This window comes from Rhinatrema bivittatum, chromosome 5 (genome assembly GCF_901001135.1).
Source record: "Rhinatrema bivittatum chromosome 5, aRhiBiv1.1, whole genome shotgun sequence".
Classification (NCBI taxonomy): Eukaryota; Metazoa; Chordata; class Amphibia; order Gymnophiona; family Rhinatrematidae; genus Rhinatrema; species Rhinatrema bivittatum.
This window is the reverse complement of record NC_042619.1, coordinates 53,127,808-53,150,976: the sequence shown is the minus strand read 5'-3', so window position 1 is coordinate 53,150,976 and position 23,169 is coordinate 53,127,808. Positions and strand designations below refer to the sequence as shown.

The 23,169-nt window shown below is 42.4% G+C and overlaps 1 protein-coding gene across 6 annotated transcripts in view; it reads right to left on the bottom strand.

Annotated features, from left to right (window-relative positions):
• Nucleotides 1–23,169, bottom strand: part of C5H11orf97 (chromosome 5 C11orf97 homolog) — a 135,123-nt gene that overhangs the window by 63,739 nt on the left and 48,215 nt on the right. For all 6 annotated transcript variants that reach the window (XR_003856857.1, XR_003856858.1, XR_003856856.1 and 3 more), the window contains one exon: nt 13,543–13,590. Coding sequence is in view for 3 of the 6 variants with exons in the window: in XM_029602359.1 (XP_029458219.1) it covers nt 13,543–13,590 (48 nt within the window). In the remaining 3 variants the exon portion in view is untranslated. The remainder of the gene's footprint in view (nt 1–13,542; nt 13,591–23,169) is intronic.

Below are 23,169 nucleotides of genomic sequence, written 5' to 3'. Positions count from 1 at the left end.
CAAGCCCAGCATCCTGTTTCCAACAGTGGGCCAATCCAGGTTACAAGTACCTGGCAAGTACCCAAACATTAAATAGATCCCATGCTACTAATGCCAGTAATAGCAGTGGCTATTCCTTAAGTCAACTTAATTAATAGTTTATAGACTTCTCCTCCAGGAACTTATCCAAACCTTTTTAAACCCATCTATACTAACTGACCTAACCACTGCCTGTGACAACAAATTCCAGAGCTTAATTGTGCATTGAGTGAAAAAGACTTTTCTCTGATTTGTTTTAAATGTGGTAATTGCTAACTTCATAGATTTCCTCCCTAGTCCTATTATCTGAAAGAGTAAATAACTAATTTACAATTACCCATTCTAGTCCTCATGATTTTACAGACTTCAATCATATCTTCCCTCAGCTATCTCTTCTCCAAGCTAAACAGCCCTAACCTCTTTAGCCTTTCCTCAAAGGGGAATTGTTCCATCCCCTTTATCATTTTGGTAGCCCTTCTCTGTACCTTCTCCAGTGCAACTATGTCTTTTTTGAGATGCAGCAACCAGAACTGCCCATAGTACTCAAGGTGCAATCTCACCATGGAAAGAAACAGAAGCACATTATGACATTCTCTGTTTATTCACCATTCCCTTCCTAATATTCTTTTTGCTTTTTTGACTGCCGCAGCACATGGAGCTGACAATTACAATGTATTATCCACTAAGATGCCTAGATCTTTTTCCTGGGTGGTAACTCCTAATATGAAACCTAACATCATGTAACTACAGCATGGGTAATTTTGCCCTATATGCATCACCTTGCACTTGTCCACATTACATTTCATTTGCCATCTGGATGACCAATCTTCCAGTCTTGCAAGGTCCTCCTGCAATTTATCACAATCTGCATGTGATTTAACTACTCTGAATAATTTTGTGCCATTTTGATTATCTCACTTGTTGTTTCCCTTTCCAGATCATTTATTAATATATTGAAAAACACCAGTCCAAGTATAGATAACTGAGGAACTCCACTGTTTAACTTTTTCCACTGAGAAAATTAACCATTTAATCTTACTCTCTGTTTCCTGTCTTTTAACCAGTTTTCAGTTTCTATCCCATTACTTTTTAATTTTCTTAAAAGCCTCTCATGACAGATTTTGTTTAACTCCTAATATGGAGCTTAACATTGTGTATGGAACCTAACATCCCTATATGCATCACTTTGCACTTGCCTACATTCAAATTTCATCTAGCATTTGGATGCCCACTCTCCAAATCTCACAACGTCTTCCTGTAATTTCTCACAATCCGCTTGTGATTTCACTACTTTTAATTTTAGATGGATGTTAGTTTTATTTAGTTTGCTTTTTTATTATTTAATTTTACTATATTTTATTTACTTTGACTATTAATATAAACTATGTTAGATTTACCTTATTTTATTGTACATATTGATTTATACACCTAAGACTGCAATTAATTAAGTACTACATAAACAAAGACTTGTAATAATTTTGTGTCATCTACAAATTTGATCACCTTACTTGTCATTCCACCTTCCAGATCATTTATAAATAAATATATTAAAAAGCACTGTCCCAATACAGATCCCTGAGGCACTCCATTGTTTATTTCTCCACTGAGAAAACTGACCATTTATTCCTACTCTCTTTTTCTTACCTTTCTGCAATCCCAAAAGAACATAGCCTCCTATCCCACAACTTTTTATGTTTCTCAGGAGTCTCTCTTGGGGGACTTTTTCAATTGCTTCAAAAATGCAAATACATTATATCCACTGGATCACCCATATCCACATATTTATTAACCGCTTCAAAAAAATGTGGCAGATTGAGGTAAAACTTCCCTTGTGTAAATCTATGCTGGCTATTTCCCATTTAAAAAAAAGATAAATCATATAAATAAAAATGAAACTAAGCCTTTCTATATGTTCTATGATTTTATTCTTTAGAATAGTTTATACAATATTTCCTGGCACTGAAATCAGACTCACTGGTCTATAGTTTCCTGGATCACTTTGCAATAAATGATTTTAATGATAGGTTACTAATTACTAGTAATAGATCTGCAATTTAATTTTTCAGTTCTTTAATCAGTTCTTTAATCATCTGGTCCAGGCAATTTGCTACTCTTTATAGTTTGTCAATCTGCCCTATTACATCATCCAAGTTCACCGTAATTTGTTTCAGATCTTCCAAATCATCACAATTAAATACCAACACCTGGTCCTGCGCACTGACTCCTCAGCTCCCATCCTAGTCACACTCATGAACAGCCAATTGTCCAAACAGGGAAACACGTGCATCCCCAGTCTGCAAAGGTGTGCCGCCATCAGGCTAGAAATTTGGTAAAGACGTGTGGGGCTGACACAAGCCCAAATGGCAGAACGCAATACTGGAAGTGCAGGTTTCCACTATAAATCTGAGATACGTCTGATGTCTGGGGAAGATCCTGATATGGGTGTAGGCATCTTTTAGATTGAGTCAGCACATCCAGTCCCCTTTTTGAAGAAAAGGGATCAAAGTTCCCAGGGAAATCATCCTGAAGTTTTCTATTTTTAGAAATTTGGTCAAAGCCCTGAGATCTAAGATAAGATGGAGTCTCCCAGTTTTCTTTGGACTCAGGAAGCACCTGGAGTAATATCCCATCCCTCTTTGCCCTTGTGGTACAGGCTCAACTGCTCTGGCCACTAAGAGGGAGGAGAGTTCAGAAAAGAATACCTCCTGATGATTTACAAGTCCCCAAGATGGGCTCAGGGAGGGAGGGAAATTTGGAGGAACATCAAATAAGATTCAATTTCTACACTCTGGGGACAATGCCCAAGACAATATCCCACGAATGGTTCCTGGACAGGGGGTAGTGAATCGTATCTCCCACCTCTGGGTGAGCCTGGAAATGGACCTGTTTGCAGCTTCCTAGAATAGGAAGGTCCCTCTCTACTCTTCCATGTACAGGGCATGCCGTAAGATAGCCTTGGATGCCTTTGCCCTTCACTGGAGCCAGGAACTGCCGAATGCATATCCTCCAGTTCCACTGATAGAGAAGACTTTACTGAAGCTCAAAGAGAACAAGGGGACTATGATTCTCATAGCCCCAGTTGGCCAAGACAGATTTGTTTTCCACTCCTCCAGGAGATGTCTATCTGGAAATGATCAGATTGGGGACTTCCCCAACTCTCATCTCTCAGAATCAAGGCAGGCTGTGGCATCCCAACCTCTAAACCCTAATGCTCAAAGCTTGGATATTGGGAGCCTGATTCTACAATTCCTTGATCTGTCTGAGAATGTGTCTCAGGTTCTCCTGGCTTTCCAAAAGCCTTCCACCAGTAAGTCCTATGGTCTTAAGTGAGAGACGTTTGCTGCAAAGTGTGAGCAGAAGGCCCTAGAACCTTTTTTTCCTGCCCAACACAAAAACTGCTTGACTACCTTCTACATCTCTCCAATGTTGGTCTTAAAACAAACTTAGGGGGTCATTTTTCAAAATGTGGTAAGGCGTTTTCGCATGCTTTAAGGGCTTAACGCATGCGAAAACGTGTTTACTGCATGCGATCACACCATATCGTATGGTGCGATGCAAATTCCAAAAATAGGAGGAGTGTGGGCTAGCCTGTCTGCGAAGAGCTATCGCACAGCTGTAACGCCAATTTTAACTACACCTCTTTCAAATGCATTAGCTGCTGTGACCATGCGGTAAGGTTTCATCGCCATTTGCGATGTCTCCTGTAAGTCTGATTTCAGCTGAATTGACAGCTTCAGAGCCTTAGAGAGAGAGAGAGAGAGAGAGAGAGAGAGAGAGAGAGAGAGAGAGAGAGAGAGAGAGAGAGAGAGAGAGAGAGAGAGAGAGAGAGTGGCCATAATATCATGGCCCATAGGCAGGTATTTGTATCCCTATGGTAGGCCCACCTAGTAACTCGAGGTGGGGTTTAGGTATGAGTGTAGGGGGTTAGGGGCCACTTTGACATTCTACGTGACACCTACGAACAGAACAGTGGTCTCTTGTGAAGATTTGCTGGCCTTCGGAGTGAGGAAACTCACTCCAAGATGAGATTTGGGCAAGGTTCAGAACCTTGCCCAAATCTCATCTTGGAGTGAGTTTCCTCACTCCGAAGGCCAGCAAATCTTCACAAAAGACCACTGTTCTGTTCGTAGGTGTCACGTAGAATGTCAAAGTGGCCCCTAACCCCCTACACTCATACCTAAACCCCACCTCGAGTTACTAGGTGGGCCTACCATAGGATACAAATACCTGCCTATGGGCCATGATATTATGGCCAGTCTCTCTCTCTCTCTCTCTGTCTCTCTCTCTCATGTCATTAAAAATGGTCCCCCAGTGGTTGAATGCAGGAAATACAACAGGTCTGGCACTTATCGCAGAATCTGAAATGGTATCGCAATTTGCACTAACTTAGCTCTTCGCACAGGTAATTAGCGCAAATTGCGATAAATACTATATTAGCATAAAACACGCCCCTTTTGTTATCGCATGCGGTACTTACCGCATTTTGATAAATCCAGGCCTTAGTAAGGGTCCATCTTAGTGTGATTGGGCATACCATCCCCACGTAGAAGGTAAGCCCATCTCTGTTCAGCCTTTAGTTGTATGCTTCATCTGGGGTCTGCTTCATTTGAAGCCTCATGTAAGACCTCCCTCTGGGTCATGGGACCTCAGTGTGGTCTTGACTCAATTGATGAAAGCTTCCCTTTGACTTATCTACCTTATACTAAGTTCTTCCATGATATTGCGTACGTATCCTAAATTTCTGCCTAAGGTAGTATTGTAATTCCAACTTAACCAGTCTGTTATCCTTCCAAAATGTTTCTCCAGGTCTCATGCTCACCAAGGTGAACAAGCCCTGCACAGTTTGGACTACAAGACAGCCTTAGGCTTCCACCTGGAATGGACAGAAACCCATAGAAAGACCACCCAGCTTTTTGTTTCCTTTGATCAGAGCAAGCTGGGAATTGCTGTTGCCAAACAGACTATATCCAATTGGTTAACAGATTGAATCACCTTCAGTTTTGCCCACGCAGGCTTGAATCTTGTGAGTCATGTCAAGGCTCTTTCTGTCTGGGCCGTGGTACTGTCAGTGGCTTACTTGAGATCAGTCTACATGGAGGAGATTTGTAAGGCTACTACACAGAGTTCCATCCACTCATTCACACTGCACTACTGTTTGAACAGGGTAACCGATGCTATAGCATATTTGGCCAATCTGTCCTCCAGACCTTGTCTGAGGTGTAGTTCCCTCCTAGAACCCATTGTTTTTGGGCAGGCTGCCACCTCCTGTTGCCAATAAAAATTGTTGCTGTTGTGCCCATTGGTACTTATTTTGTGGTCCCATTTTTTGTTGGGGGGCCGCCTGTAGCTAGGGATTCACCCATGTGTAAGGATGCCATCCTGCTTGTCCTCAGAGAAAGCAGAGTTGTTCACCTGTAGGTGTTCTCCAAGAAAAGCAGGATGTCAGTCCTCACAAGATCCAGCTGCCTCCCCATGGAGCTGGGTCTCTACTTCATGGTTTATTGTATTTATTTCATTTTGCTATGTAATTAGACTGAAGGGACCCCCGCATGGCCATGTGGCATAATGCATGCCCAATAAGGCTAAGTCAAAGTTCTAGAAACTTTGACCTAAGTTTTCCATGCTAGCCTCCATTGGATGATGTCACACGTGTGAGGACCGATATTCTGCTCTGTGGTGCATTCATGTCAATGCCTCTGATGCCGATGTCAGTGGATCAGTCTTACAGTGCCTGAAGACATGGTCCATGATCTCCAGATGGGACTGGCGTCCTTTGGGGGTCTTCTGGGTATATTTGCGACAACTCCAGATGTCATGCGATGCCCAAAGCAAACGATACATCTAGCATGGGGATCCGTGATGGACATGGTGCTCGTGCATAAGGAAATTTCTGGAACCCATATGACATGTAGGTTCAAAACAAAAGGGACGCTCAATCAAAATTGATGGTGGCTACCTGCCGATGACCAGTTGGCACCAACAGTACTGCCACCCAGGGAAAATGACGCAAAAGGAAACTTTTAAAAAACGACTGAAAAACCTACCTAGAGATTCTAAGATAAAAGAGGGACCCTGCAATGACTAGGCAAGAAACTTAGTGAAAAAGCGAAAACCCCCCCTCAAAACAGAGTAAGACAGAGAGAAAAAGTCTGGGACCACCTGGCTCCATGGAAAATGAAAGGCTGAAGGGACCCCTTGTGGCTGCATGGCATAATGCATACTCGAGCATGCTCAGTGAGGGCAAGTCAAAGGTATAGAAACTTTGACTTAAGTTTTCTGTGCCGGGGCTCCATCAAATGTTGTTACCCATATGTGAGGACTGCCATCCTGCTTAGCCTTGGAGAAAAGCCAGGTTATTTTATGTACATGAAATTACCTAGTAATGAGCTGCTTTGCATGCATTTGTATGAAAAGTAGCTCTTTACCATATCTGTCTTACCAGAGGAGAGGGGGAGGAGATAACATGCAGAATTTGAAATACCATACATTATTGCTATGCTGAGGTGTTTACCGTGTATGTTCGCTTTTAAGCCTTGTGAAGTCGTCTTGACTGATGCTTTGCTGCTCTATAAGTTTTTAAAGATATTTTTACTGCCTCTGCTACTATGGTTAGATTTTTTTCATATAGATTGGTTTTTACTTTGTATGAGATTCTCTCTTATTGGTGTTCTGTAATTTTTATTCTCTTTTGTGTAAGTTTTCTGTCCACATTGTTTTCTTTATATTTTTATATTGTCAGATTGTTGCCTTCCCTTGAAACAGCGCACTAGAAAAATACAGCATGTTTTGGGGTTGGGATTTGTTTCCTCTGGCAACTGTCATTTGTCAGCTCTTTGCTTTCATGTTGAAATGATGATGTGTTAAATAAAGCCTTTTGTCTCTATCTTGCACAGTGGACAGTTTCATATTTACTACTGCACCACACTCATTTTTGTGATTACTGACAGGTTGCTGCAATTTTTGCTCCTCTTTTTTGCGGAAGCTAGTGCCCTCCAGAGTCAGAGCTGGAAGATTTCTCTTGCAGGCAACAATCAAGGCAACTTTTGATACCAATTCTCCTTCTTGCAGAATATCCATAGTGGATGCCCTATGAGGGTGTAGGTCGATCATCCTGGGTATGGTGGCATAGCTTCCAGGATGATGCCATCGTCTGCCTGCTCTGTTTCGTCCTTCTCTGTCTCTACCTCCTTGGCAGGCATCTAAGGTGCATGTTTTTAGTGTGGTTTTTCCAATCCTGAAGGTCTCTTATCTTTCACTTCCTCTCCTAAGGTCCAGATGCACTCCCACTTCTTTTCTAAAAACTGTCAACCAGCTAAATGTGCCAGGCTTACTTTTAAACAGATTTGTTGAAAGGGGGATGAATCATGAGGAAAAGAGGATTGTGTATGATTAGTTTAGCACGTATGCTAATTTCTGCAGCATCTACATGTTATTCAGCAAATTGGCAGATACTATGCAGACCCTATACCTTTTTTGAATTAGCATACACATTAACAGTATGCGCTATTGAAGTTATTTTTTAATGCATGTGCAGCATACATTAAGCAATGTTAACATTTTTAGCAAGTCCCCCATAAGCTTACAGTGATTCTATTACCTCATACTACAGCAGCGAGATATACATGTTACAAACCTCAGCCCTCTCCTTCTCATCTGCCCTTGTCCTGAGGTGGGAAACCACACAAGATCTGGTGGAAATCAACAATGACTACTATAAATATTTCACAAGTCACCAGTGTAAATTGTGCAAATAGTCCATACAGCATCTGCTGGCTCCACAGCTCCAATTAAGGACAGGGCTCCTTGGTACTCCAACAGCAACAGCATAGTGCCCTGAGTGTGTTGACTAGAGCATCATGCTGTAGGCGATTATTGCTTTCTGTTGCTTCGGTCATTATACTCTCAGTATGCTGGTGGTACAGCTGCAGCATTGCAGGATTCCTGACAATCCTTAGTCAGACTTATGGTACCAGCAGATGCTGAATGACATTATTTGCACAAAGTGCACTAGCTTCATAAATGCCATGTGAAGCATTAAGCAGCATAGGTCTGGTTGTTAGCCCCTACTGCTTTACTTTGAATTTAGTCAGAAGTCAGCAACAGCTGGGGGCTGGGCACCAGCACCTATACAGCGCCCAAAGTTCTGGGTCAGCTTTCTTCTATCCATGCAAATCTCCTAATTTCTCCCATTTCTCTAGGGAAGGTAGGGTTACTACTTTAGTTGCCACCTAAAATTGACCATCTACAGACCTCCAGTCATGTGGGTCTCAATCTTCACGCCCACCTCCAGTTTTATGGGTCTCCATCTTCCCCCACTGGCAAATCTCCTCATCCCTCCCTCAGTTCAAATGTGTTTGGAAGGAGCCCTGCAACCCACCACTATCAGAAACAAGAGCTGTAGTAATGGACCATGAAGACTGTGGACCACCATGTGCTCACAGTCCCTTAGGCAGCACACCTCCCTCCTCTTCTGGTACAAGTTTGCTTTTCAAACATTCTATCTAATTACACAATTAAACCTTTATTGCAGTCTGTTATCTTTATGACCCAAATGAAAAGTGTAAAATGTACAAGCGCCCTTGGAATACATCTGCTGCATAGCTCTTCAGGGCACATAGAGATCTCTCAAGACACAGCTGGCATATACCATTTTATTCAGATATGATTTATCACCTCATTAATCAAAGAACCTTAAGTCGAAGTACAATATAACTTGATAAATAATATCATAAAATTGCACAACACCATATAAACATCAATCAATGAAACCTTTACTCTAAAAGAGGTCTCCAAGATTTCACTTCTCTACTGAGGACTAAACTAAATGACCCCACATAGTCAGCACTAGACACTAAAGCCTAAAATCATGAATTACTCCTCCCACATACCTACTAAAATAAAGCAAAAGCCTGCACAAAAAAGCAGGCCTTCAGCTGCTTTCTAAATGAAGTATAGTTTGGCCGCCCACTGAGAAGTACGCTAAGAAGCTCTCCTTGGCGTTCCTTTAAATTCTAACTTTCCTCTTAAGAAAGAATGCCTCTAAACAAGGTGGTCCTTGTAATTGTTTTGAAATTGCATAAAAATACAATGTAAAATAAATAAATAAATAAATGAATGAATGAATGAATGAATGAATGAATGAAGTATAATTTGCCCCAATTTAATATCTAATGGCAAGGTGTTCCATAAGAATAGGCCAAATCCACTAAAAGCCAACTCAATAGAATCCTTTTAGACCTTGCCTGATTGATCCCAATCATAGCAGCAGCTGCTACAGTCCAGCTCCATGGCTCTAAGGATGTCCCCCTTTCTGCAGCAACGAAGGGTCCTAGTAGGCTTTCTCCCAAGCTCAGTAAGAACGTGCTCATTAAAATAGCCTAAGATTTCTCAAAATCATTCAAGTGCAGTTGTGTCCTAGTTTGCAACACTATAGTTAGGGGTAGAATTTTAAACTTGTGCAAGCGCGTCCATGTGCACCCGCTATCCGGCACGCGTACAAGGACAAGCGATTTTATAACATGCGCGCGCAGGCACGTGCATGTTATAAAATCGGTGGTCGGCGCGCGCAAAGAGGCGCACAATTGTGCAACTTGCACGCGCTGAGCCACGCAGCCTTCCTCCTTTCCCTCCGCCCCCCCCCCCCCCCCCCACCTTCCCTTACCTCCCCCGCCCTTCCCCCCCTATCTTTTTCTTTTTTTCATTTGTTTTAAAACTTACTTCAGCCCTGGGGCTGAAGTAAGTTGTACGCGCTGGCCAACTGCCGGCTCGCGATCCCCAGCACAGCGGCAAATGGCCGCTGTGTCGGAGGTCTCTGACCCCACCCCCGCCCTGCCCCTTTAGTAAAGCCCCAGGACTTAGACGCGTCCCGGGGCTTTACGCGCGTCGCTGTTCTTTTGAAAATAGGTCCGGCAGGCGTAAGCCGATTTACGCGCTTTGAAAATCCGGTCCTTAATGTGTACATGTAAGGATGCAGGGGAATTTGTGTAAAGTATAAATTAAGGCAAATTTACTAAGATACATTAAAATTAACAGCTGGTTTTAACATGGATATTATCTCCTGGAAAACACAGCATTAAACACTCAGCAATCAACATTCCAAGCCACACCCTAAACCCCTCAAAAATTAGATTATCATGTTCCAGGGTATGCAGGTGGGCCCCCCTTCCCCGATTTTCTTAATGTGTTTAAAATCCTGCTGTTCCTGGACCTTCCCCATCCCCACCCTGGACGCCTCCCAGCCCCAGATACAAAAAAAACCTCTGCTAGGAGCAAGATATAAACTCACCCGCCCCCAGAGCTGCTAAACCAATTTAGCAAGCATGATAAACATTCTATTCCAGGGGTAGGGAACCTATGGCTCGCAAGCCAGATGTGGCTCTTTTGATGGCTGCATCTGGCTCGCAGACAAATCTTTAATAAAAAAAAAGTAAAAATCTTAACAAAACCCCCCACCCTCCTGATGCGCCCCAAGACCTCCAAAATTAATTTACTACAACCCCCCCCCCCAAGACCTGCCAAAAGTCCCTGGAGGTCCAGCGGGGGTCCAGGAGCGGTCCGGGAGTGATCTCCTGGACTTGGGCTGTCGACTGCCAGTAGTCAAAATGGCACCGACGGTCCTTTGCCCTCACTATGTCACTGGGGTCGACCAATGGCGGCAGTAGCCCCTGTGACATAGTAAGGGCAAAGGGCTGTCGGCTGCCAGTAATCAAAATGGCGTTGACGGCCCAAGTCCAGGAGATCGCTCCCGGACCCGCTGACAGCCACGGGTTCGTAAAACTGACGCCGGCATAATTGAGCGTCCGTCTTCCAACCCGCAGTCTGTGGGCCATTTTTAATATTTTTGTTAATTTTAATTTTTTTTTTTTTACTTTTGGGGCCTCCGACTTAATATCACCATGATATTAAGTCGGAGGGTGCACAGAAAAGCAGTTTTTACTGGCGCCGGGAAAGTGCACAGAAAAGCCCAACGTAGTATGCCTCTGACGCCTCCAAAGTGCACAGAAAAGCATCAACGTAGTATGCCACTGACGCCTCCAAACAGCCAGCCTGGGCAGCTTCCTCGGCTGAGAAGTCAGCATTTGCTTGTAACTGCTGAACCCAGAGGAGGCCCGCCTGTAATGCAAAGTTGCTGCAGATAGCAGCCCTAACTCCCAGTGCTGAAATCTCAAATATCCTTTTAAGCTGTAACTCCAACTTCCTGTCCTGCAGGTCTTTGAGTGCTGCCACCCCAGTAACCGGGATCGTGGTCTTCTTGGTGACTGCGGAAACCGCCGCATCCACCTTGGGACTCGTAGCAGGTCCAATGCATCTCCGGCAGAGGATATAGCTTATCCATGACCTTACTCACCTTCAAGCAAAGATCTGGGGTATCCATGTATGGAACAGTAAGACTGTAGCCGAGAAATGAAAAGGAAGAGCGGTTGCAGGGCCCCTCAGACACAACAATACAGGATCCATAGCTCCCAGTTTGGATTCTTCTGGTGGACCCTCAATGCCCAACTCAGCTAGAATAGAAGGAATAAGAGACACCAACATCTCTTTCCTAAAGAGGCGAACCACCTTAGGGTCATCACCATCTGCAACATGTGAACCCCTCGCTGAGCCTTGCTGCTGTAAATCCTGGTCCATATCCACACCCTGCGGAAGTTTGGACTGAATGTCTGGGTCCCCTGGATCTGTATCCTGCCCAGAAGTATCAGTATCCGTCTGAGGCAGCCCAGTTCAGAGAGGGCGCTTAGGTTTGGATGGTTCCGAACCCCCCTTAGACCTGGACCACTTCTACGCAGGAGGTTTGGACCCCAGCGAGGCTAATTTTCCTCCAGCCTGTAGCTTTCCAGACTTCCTTGCCTTAAAAGCCTTATGGAGTAACAATACAAACTCCGAAGAAAAGGAGGAAGAGGAGGAAGAGTCAGTAGCCCCCTCAGGGCCATCCTCCGTCGCAGGCGAATTAGGCTGGAAAGGTTCCCTTTCTCCTGGAAACCTTGGCTGAGGAGAAGGAGGAGGCGGTAAAAACCCCTCCCCCATAGCTGCCTGAGTTGCAGATCTATGTCTGCAAAATGGCCTCAGTTCCCGCGCTGAGCGGGAACGAATCAGCTCCAGCCTGACCAGAAACAGCTGATCGTGAAGGAACTCTGGCAGACTTAGTTTAGTGATTTATTGCACTTTCACGGCTCCAGAGGCTCCCTCCCCCCCACCTGGTAGACAAGCTGAGCAGAGGCCTTCCCAGGATTGACGTGCGCGGGCCGAGCCACACGACCGACATAAAGGAGACAGCGGCATCGGGAGAGAAGAGAAACTACACAGAAAAAAACAAGAATAGCAAATTCGGTCACCCCTGCGCCAAAACAGGAAGGAGAGAGAGAGAGCCACTGCCGAAAGCTGACAGGAAAGTTAAAGATTTTTTTTTTTTTTTTAAACTTGCCCGGAAGTGGTCCAAGGAGCTGATCCTGCAGGGTGGAGTGAACCGGGCTCCCCGGTGTCGCACCCAGAGCTGCCAAAAGGATATAATAGGGCCCTCAACCCCGTCTTGCAGCTGCCTCAAAACCAGCGGCGGATGGTCCTCTCAGAACCTGACGACCCCCTGGGAGGCGGAGACCACACTGTTCCTTCAGTAACTTTTTTTTTTTTTTTTTTTTTTTTAAGTAACACTGACCAAGCCAGAAGAAAAACTTTAAACTAACTCTGACTAAAAACAAACTTCACCACACAGATCAGACTGTAGGTTTTGCACCTCCACTATCTGCTGGAGACAGAGTAATACTGCCGGACTGTTGGTGGCACCATCCTATATATAGGCGGAGTTTGTTTTGAAAACTGCTCTGTCTCCATCTGCTAGAGGGGGGGCAAAACCCAGGAGTCTGGACTGATCCGGGTACGTACAGGGAACTACTGGTTCACCTTTATCCACATGTTTATTAACCTCTTCAAAATAAATACAGTAGATTTGTGAGGCAAGACTTCTCTTGGGTAAATCCATGCTGTGTCCCATTAAACCATGTCTATCTATATGTTCTGTGATTTTGTTCTTTAGAATAGTTTCCACTATTTTTCCGGGCACTGAAGTCAGGCTCACTGGGCTATAGTTTCCCAGATTACCCCTGGAGCCCTTTTTAAATATCGGGGTTATATTGGCCTCCCTCCAGTCTTCAGGTACAATGGACGAGTTTAAAGATAGGTTACAAATTTTTACTAACAGGTCTTAAGTTTAATTTCCCCCATCTTCTGGATTGCTTTAGAAAACTGGTAAACAAAAGAAAGTTAGACACAATGGACCTCTAGTCTTCTATCAATTAGGTAAAACAGAGGACTACACGGTAGCACTGCATTATGCAGATTTGCGGTTAACTTCTCAACTAATTGAGAAAAGTGGTCAGCTAGCAAAACCTGCAGCTTTAAAGACCTATGAGATTTAATATGGCTGCTCCTATCTATTTCTCTGAATAGCTTAAAATTCATATCAACAAATAATAAACATAACTCAATATTTTTTGAATAAAATGAATAGCTGAGCTACAAATCTCATACCTGTGGTACTGTGCATGTGGTTGACATCCCTTGGTAGACCAGCTTGAGCTAAAATTAAATAAACAAACAAATAGTAAAACTTGTAAATATAATATTTTCAGGTAGAAGAAAAAATACTTTGTTAATAAAATTACAAAACATAGTGGGCTACTGTGGATAAAAGTGTTAGAGCTAAGAACCTTTTTCCCTAACTTCACCACGAGAATAAATGCATAACTTGGAAAGGACCTTGGCACATGGCCAAACAATTCATAGATACGCAGTCTTTTTTTTTTTTTTTTTTTTTTAGATGTTCACTACATTTCATTATATTAAAAAAAAAAAAACATGTGGAGGGAAATTTTCAAAAGACATTTATCCCTGTAAATGGCTATTTATTTGCATAAAAGGCTATCTAAAAATTGACCTCCCTGTAAGTGGGTAACTTTATATACTGGGATCAACAGCATGTGTACTTTTATCCAAAAAAAGCTGTAAAGCTACTCCCTGGGGAGTGGGAGAGGGAATCTGACTTTTGTACTTTTAAAAATCACATGCAGCTGCAGAAGGGAGGGAATAAGATGAGACGCAGAAGACGACAAATCCAGAAATTTTCCCATAAGAAGTACACTGGAAACAAGTTCAGTATATATCATTTCAAAAATTGTTTGGCTGATTCTCATGAAATTTAATATCAGCCCATTGAGTACAATGATGTTTAATTGGGATAATAAATATTAGTAGCATGAGTCACCAGTTGTTTACATGACAATGTGGCAGTTTCAATCACCATCATTTCTAGCACATATCATTTCTTATAAAATTATTTTCTTTATCTTTCCTTACACTTTGGTTTGTTATGATTGGTAGCATAAACGTGATCTGTATTGAGTGTGTGCAGTAGCATAATTTGAAAATGAAGGGATATGTTGTTTTTTTGTTTTTTTTGAATGATCAATCCAGAATATATTTCAAAACCGATTTCATATCAAAAGCTTCAAATACATCTTGACAGGTATACCAATTTTTACATCCATTGGCGATATTGCATACAAATGGAACTGAGGCTAGCTAGAATGTTACACTTTCCACTGGTTGTACTTGTAGCTGTACCACTCATGCTTTTCTGCATGGCCAAGTTTAGCTGTTCCTTCTGCAGTGTCACAGAAAGAATTATGTAATAATCTGGTTTCTGTAATCCCAGGATTATAACATCAGTGGGAAGTTGTGTGTGTCTTGCAGAGAGTTGGGACACCAGCAGGAGGAGGAAGGAAAGGTTACAGCTGCAGTAGTAGCTAGATTCTTCACAATATATATCTGTCTGTTTGGGCTCTGTTCCTTCCTCGCTGGATTTTATTCAGCTGGATTATTTGCCTTTTTATCTCGTAGTGTATGGGATACATTTTCAAAAGGCACCTAACTGTCAAGTTAAGTATGTACTTGAAAGCCCACACTGAATAAGATGATTTTCAAACAGAAGGTATCTCTGTACTTGGAGTGTGAAAACTAGGATATGTGGTTAAATGTACGCACATATATTTAGGTGAAGTAAAATGGGGGTGTAAAGCTCAGAAAATTAGAGCCATGCAGTTTACTACATGAGTACCTTTAGACAATGTAAGGTAGGTGTGTTTGTCGAATGCCTTTATTTATTTATTTATTTATTTAAAAGTATTTATATACCGCTTTTCAAAACAGGGTATCTTGTCAAAACGGTTTACAATAAAATAAAAGTAAAAATAAATAGATGAAAGAAACTAAAAAAAATACTATAAAAATACATAAAACTGATATATACCTTATAGGTAAAAAATAAAAATATTTAACAAAAAATGACTATTAATGGAGCTGGGCCTGAATTCAAGTTAAAATCAAGAGGGTAGCGGTTTGGGGGAGGGGGGGATATGAAGTAAAGGAAAAAATAAAAAATAAAGATCTGGGAATTGAGCGATTACTAAGTTGTGGAGTGATGTTGAGTTGTTTGTGGAGAAGTATTGAATGCCAATTGGAAAAAATGTGTTTTTAATGATTTTTTGAATTGTTGGGGGTTGGATATTAGACGAAGAGGGTTGGGTAGTGAGTTCCAGAGAAGAGGGCCTGCCACTGAGAAGGCCCTTTTCCTGGTGATGTCTAGTCTAGCCTGTCGGGGGGAAGGAGTGTCAAGTAGATTTTGGGTGAGTGATCTTAGATGTCTTACTGGTTTATAGATACGGAGTAATGAGCAAAGCCAAGTAGAAGATGGGTTATTTATTAGACCGTGAATGATAGTAAGGATTTTATATTTTATTCTGTACTTTATGGGTAACCAATGAAGAGATTGAAGGATAGGTGTAATATGATTTCGAATAGAAATACCTGATAAAATGCGAGCTGCACTGTTTTGAATAATTTGTAAGGGATGAATTATAGAGTCGGGGAGTCCTATATAGAGAGCGTTGCAGTAATCTAAGCCAGAAAAAATTAAAGATTGGAGAATAGTTCGGAAATCTTGGTGAAAAAGAAGAGGACGGAGACGTTTAAGGAGCTGTAACTTATAAAAGGATTTTTTTGTTATAGAAGAGATGTGTTGTTTCATTGATAGATCTGAATTTATGATGACACCTAGATTTGTAGCGAATTGTGTAATGGGAATAGGTGATCCGTTTATAGACCAGTATGAGGGTGGGCCTATAGAAGTGTCTGAAATGGATGTTAGATGAACAATTTCAGTCTTGGATGGGTTCAATTTTAGACGGTTGTGAGAAAGCCAGGAGTTGATGGTAGACAAGTAAAGAGAAACCATAGATAATGTATTAGACCAGGATGTTTTGTAGGGTACTAGGAACTGAATGTCGTCTGCATAGATTTTGAATTGTAGGTTGAGTGATGAGAGAATGTGACAGAGGGGCAGGAGGTATATATTAAATAATATAGGAGACAGTGAAGAACCTTGCGGAACACCTGATGGAATTGTATAAGATTCGGAGGAATGATGATTAAAGTTAACTTGTTGGGGACGGTTTGTAAGAAAGGAAGTGAACCAGTTTAAGACTGTACCTGTGATGCCAATGGATTTGAGACCGGAAATAAGTATGTGATGATCTACAGTGTCAAAGGCTGCAGAGATATCTAAGAAAACGATGATATAATCGGTGTAAGAGTCAAAAGCACGGAATAGAGTGTCAAAAGATGCTAAAAGAAGAGTTTCTGTAGAATGTCCTTTTCTAAAGCCGTGTTGGTTGATGTGGAGAATATTATTATCTGAAAGAAATTCGGTTAGTTGGCGAAGAACTGCAGATTCAATTACTTTGGCTAAAGAGGTGAGTGTAGCAATAGGTCTATAGTTGTTAAGATCTGTTACATCTTTTGTTTTCGATTTCTGGGGTTATGTCTCCAAATGGGTTAATTTTGTGCATAGATTTGACAGGAATGAATCTCACTTGTAAAACAGAATACATTGAGTATGATATCAATCCTTCAAATGTACAGCTAATGCCCTTCTTAATACTTGCATTGCGCCAAAGAGAGCTTCCTTTGGGAGTTCATAAATTGTAATATGCACAGACAACATGTCTAGATCTGCCTGAAAGTTCTTGTTAATCAAGGCAGTGGTGCCCAATACAATTTGCATAATTTCAGTATCTTTCTTCTGCATTTTCATGGTCTCTGAATGCATCACTTCATACTTGAAGATCTTTCTCTCCATACGGTTCACAGAATAGTCACTTGGTATGGACACATATCAGCAATGTCATTCTTATGCTTTTTTCTTTTACCACAATATCTGGTTTTCTTGCATCAAGCTTTTTATCAGTTGGAACAGAACTGTCCCAGGTGATAGCTTCTCCATTCTCTCCGAGTTGTGATCCAGTGGTTTTCTGGTACAGTGATGTTATATTGTTTGCACAGTTTCCAGTGGATGAGTCATGTCATCTTATTATACCTTTCTTATTATACCAGTGATGAAGTGTGTAACCATTTCTACTTCTGTTTTACAGAACTGCATTTATGTTTTACTGTTTTTTCTATGTTGGCCATGAACCATCATATCCGTAATCCATTATCCTGAATTGCAATTATCAATGTCTCATCTTTAGGTTTAAGCTCATATCTCCTTAACCATTCCTGATTCAGTTTTTGATCCATATAGGTGTTATGGTTCTTTCATCCTGCACAGCCTCTCCTCAAAAAGCCTCGCTCACAGCTGTGCAAGTTACCTTCTTGCTGATCACATGATGTCTCAGTTCCAGCCCTACTTAACGCAGCCTGTCCCTTCTCTCAGTGCCTCTTCATTGAGTCATCTTGGCTCCTTTACTTGGTCATCTTTGTCTTGTTATTCTGCCTTGCCTTATGGCCTACCCAGATCTTTTGCCTTGCCTTGTGACCTACCTTGGCCTCCTGCCTTGCTCTGTGCCTATCCAGGCTTTCTGGCCTTGCTCTATGGCATTCCAGGCTTGCCTGCCTTACTCTGCAGCCTTTCAGGCCTATCTGCCTTGCTCAGTGCCCTCTTGGGCTTTCCTGTCCAGCCTTCTGGCCTTCGGGTCTTCTAGATTCCCTAGCCAGCCTTATACCGTGTTGAGCTGTTGTCTGTTCTGTCTAGTCCTGTCCGTGTCCAGTCAATGTCTAGTTCAATGTTTGTCCAGTCCTTGTCTGGTCCTGTCCTTGTCTTGACCTGCCTGGTCCAGACCCTTGTTTGTTGTCCCAGGCCTTGCCCTTGATCCCAGTCGTGTTTCATCTCCCAATCTGTACTGTGTCCCAGCTCCCAGCCTGAACCGTGTCCCAGCTCCCAACCTTTATCCAGCTCCTGCTGCCCTCAGTACTTGCCTCACGTACATCTCTGAGACTGGAAAATTGGGCATCCAAATGGCAGATGAAATTTAATGTGGATAAGTGCAAGGTGATGCATATAGGGAAAAATAACCCATGCTATAATTACACGATGTTGGGTTCCATATTAGGTGCTACAACCCAAGAAAGAGATCTAGGTGTCATAGTGGATAACACATTGAAATCGTCGGTTCAGTGTGCTGCAGCAGTCAAAAAAGCAAACAGAATGTTGGGAATTATTAGAAAAGGAATGATGAATAAAACGGAAAATGTCATAATGCCTCTGTATCGCTCCATGGTGAGACCGCACCTTGAATACTGTGTACAATTCTGGTCGCCGCATCTCAAAAAAGATATAATTGCGATGGAGAAGGTACAGAGAAGGGCTACCAAAATGATAAGGGGAATGGAACAACTCCCCTATGAGGAAAGACTAAAGAGGTTAGGACTTTTCAGCTTGGAGAAGAGACGACTGAGGGGGGATATGATGAGAGGTCTAGAACGGGTCTAGAACGGGTCTAGAACGGGTAGATGTGAATCGGTTATTTACTCTTTCGGATAGTAGAAGGACTAGGGGACACTCCATGAAGTTAGCATGGGGCACATTTAAAACTAATCGGAGAAAGTTCTTTTTTACTCAACGCACAATTAAACTCTGGAATTTGTTGCCAGAGAATTTGGTTTGTGCAGTTAGTATAGCTGTGTTTAAAAAAGGATTGGATAAGTTCTTGGAGGAGAAGTCCATTACCTGCTATTAAGTTCACTTAGAGAATAGCCACTGCCATTAACAATGGTTACATGGAATAGACTTAGTTTTTGGGTACTTGCCAGGTTCTTATGGCCTGGATTGGCCACTGTTGGAAACAGGATGCTGGGCTTGATGGACCCTTGGTCTGACCCAGTATGGCATTTTCTTATGTTCTTATGTTCTTATGTTCTTACATCCAGCTCCTGCCACCCTCAGTACCAACATTGCTTCCAACCCTACTTACATCCAGCTCCTGCCTGCCCTCAGTACCAGCCCTGTTTGTATCCAGCTCCTGCCTGCCCTTAATACCAGCATTGCCTCCAGACCTGCCTGTATCCAGCTCCCAACCTGTTCCTGAATCCTGCACCGGCCATGAAATTCTGCAGATGGCAAGTCCTACTGGTTCCCAGAACCCAAGGGCTCAACCTGCAAGGGAGGGAGCTGGTTAGGCAGAAGATCTCCAGTCCTGCCCTAAAGCCCAGTGTCACTTCTGTGGGGGTGATCCTTGACTTCAGCTCGTCATCCTATGACAAAAGGGTTTCTGAAGCAACTTTCTGAATTTTCCACTATAATTGTGTCTTTGCTAGTTGGTTTTACTTGTTTTGTGGTCTGATTCTTTAAAGAATTTTTTCTCTTGTTTTGCAAATTCCATTGCTTTTTTTTCTTATGTGCTGAGAAATTCTCACACATTCCTTCCACTCACCGAAACGATCACCTATGCTTAAGGGTGGAGACCAATTTTGGATGTTCACTTTTATGAACAATTGATGCTGCTGGGTATACTTGAAGGTCTATATGTATAATCTATTTCTATATGGCCCATACTGCCTTCAGTTGTTGCACTGTTCAATCTCAACATATACTGTTTTTTATAGATTACTTAATGTGCATGGAGAAGTTTTCTTGTTCTTACATCCAATTGTTTATGATCATTATTGGGCCAGTCTATTATTCCAAAACTATAGGAGAGTGAGGGAATTGCAAGTTGCTTAAATAGCTTGTATCTTATTTCGTGTTATTAAAATGCTTTTCAAAATCAGTTTCAGTCTCCTATAATATTATTTACTGGTCTTTTCTCTCAGTAATCTGGGCTAAAATGTTTCACCTTTGTCCATCCCTAGATATTTATGTATTCCTTCCTGCTCAAATTTTTATGCTACATTCCTCAATCAGAGAAATGTTTTTTTTCTTTACAGAAGTTCAACTTAGCATATTTGTCTAGGCTGATATCATTTGAAAAACTCTTCACTACTCTGAGTTGTTCTGCTAAATGACAATTATGACTAATCAGGGGTTTTATGTGCACTGTGATTTTTTATTTTGCCCTGAGTTATGTTTTCACAGCGAAAGCTCATTTCCTTTGAGCTGGCCTGCAGGTGGTGTTTTAAGCTTTATACAATACTGTAGTTCAAACTTAGGGTTGGGACAGTATATATATATATATATATAATATAATTTATATAATCTATATAGATATGCATATCTATATCTATCTATCTATATATATATATATGGATATATCCCAGGATACTTGAGAAGCTGAAAGACCAATATCCTGAAGTGCCATTGATTAGAAAGCTGCTGGTTAGAAAGTTATTGCTAATACTTTGTGCCTTGATAGGTCCTTCAGACACAGCACACAAAGAACTAGCCCAGTTCTCTAATTTTGGCTGGAAGTACAGATGGACCAGTTCTGTGTGCCATGGCCTTGTTCCAGTTCATATGGCAGTCCTTTCCTGAGTACCCTATGCACAGCTAAGTACAGTGAAATTTGTCTAGTTAACATTTACTGTATAAATGCTTATTTTTACCTATTACTGTTTATTTGTAATAGGGATGTGAATCGTTTTTTGACGATTTAAAATATCGTCCGATATATTTTAAATCGTCAAAAATCGTTAGGGCCACGATACAATACCAATTCCCCCGATTTATCGTCAAAAAATCGTAAATCGGGGGAAGGGGGAGGGCAGGAAAACCGGCACACTAAAACCCCCTAAAACCCACCCCCGACCCTTTAAATTAAATCCCCCACCCTCCCGAACACCCCCCCCCCAAATGCCTTAAATTACCCTGGGGTCCAGCGGCGGTCCATAGCTAAATCGGGGGAAGGGGGAGGGCAGGAAAACCGGCACACTAAATCCCCCTAAAATCCCCCCCCAAATGCCTTAAAGTACCCTGGGGTCCAGCGGCGGTCCGAAACGGGCCGAAAACCGGCACACTAAATCCCCCTAAAACCCACCCCCGACCCTTTAAATTAAATCCCCCCCTCCCGAACCCCCCCAAATGCCTTAAAGTACCCTGGGGTCCAGCGGCGGTCCGAAACGGGCTCCTGCTGTTGAAGCGTGTTGTCTTCAGCCGGCGCCATTTTGCAAAATGGCCGCCGCAAAATGGCGGCGGCCATAGACCAACACGATTCGACCGCAGGAGGTCGCTTCCGGACCCCCGCTGGACTTTTGGCAAGTCTTGTGGGGGTCAGGAGGCCCCCCCAAGCTGGCCAAAAGTCTCTGGGGGTCCAGCGGGCGTCCGGGAGCGATCTCCTGCCGCGAATCGTTTTCTGTACGGATAATGGCGCCGGCCATACGCGTATGGCCGGCGCCATTTTCCGTATGGAAAATGGCGCCGGCAGGAGATCGACTGCAGGAGGTCGTTCAGCGAGGGTTCCGGACCTCCGCTGAACGACCTCCTGCAGGAAAGGAACCTGAACTTACTGTCATATCAGCCATCTCTATCCAGAAAGTAATAAGATGTGAATGTGTGGAGAGAACTCCACAATGCAGCCTTGCAGGTCTCCTCCATGGGAACTGCTGACAAGTGGACTACCAACGCTGCCATGGCTCTAACAGAACGAGCCTTGACATGAACCCCAAGATGCAGTCCCGCCTAGGCATAACAGAAGGCGATGCAATCTGCCGGCCAATTGGATACTGTCTGTTTGACAACAGCAATGCCCAATCTATTCCTATAAAAAGAAATAAAAAGTTGAGTGGACTGTCTATGGGCTTTTGTCCTCTCCAGATGGAAGGCTAAGGTTCACTTGCAGTTCAAACTGTGCAGTGCTCATTTACCTTGGTGCGAAAGAGGCCTGGGAAAGAATGTTGGAAGGACGATTGACTGGTTAAGATGGAAGTCCATCACCACCTTAGGCAGGAACTTAGAGTGGTCTTGCATTCGCACCCTGTCATGATAAAACTCAGTGCAAGGTAGATAAATCACTAAGGCCTGGAGATCGCTGATACTGCGCACTGAGGTGACCACCACCAAAAATATGAACTTCCAGGTCAGGTACTTCCAGTCACAGGTGCACAGCAGCTCGAAAGGAGCTTTTATTGGCGGATCTAACACCAGGCAGAGATCTCAAGACACAGAGGGAAACTTTAGGGAAGGCTTCAATTGAAGCAGGTCCTGCACAAAATGTACATTTATTTATTTATAAAATTTTATATACTGTCGTTTAGAGAGGTTCCATCACAACGGTTTACAAATATCATGATAAACATAAGATCAGTAAAACAAAATAAAGGCTTTAAAAGACAGATATTAACTATTAAGTTATACTTCAAATCAATGGTAAGACATTAAAACAGGTTAATAATTATATCTGCAAATTACAGTGCATCCAAAAAATAAAAATTCAGGTAAAAACAAGTACAAATAAAATTTAAAAAGTAATAAACAAATTAAAACTGGCTAAGCCTTCTGGGTTCTGCTGGTTGTGTTCATTGTAGGCTTTGCAGAAAAACCATGTTTTCAGATCTTTTTAAAAGTTTTTTCATTTTGCTGCATTCTAAGGTTTTCAGGTAGCGCGTTCCATATCTTTGGTCCTGCAAGAGAGATTGCTCTGTTTCTGACCTGTGTTAACTGTGCTGATTTTACTGAAGGAATAGATAGGAGCACCTTATTACTTGATCTTAGATTTCTTTGGGGGGCATATAATCTTATAGAGGCATTTAGCCATTCAGTGCCTTCACCATAGATTGTTCTATGTAGGATGCAGAGGGCTTTGTATTCTATGCGATATTGTATCGGGAGCCAATGTAGCAAGATCAAAACCGGTGTATAGAGATGGGCATATCATCTACACTTGGTGGTAT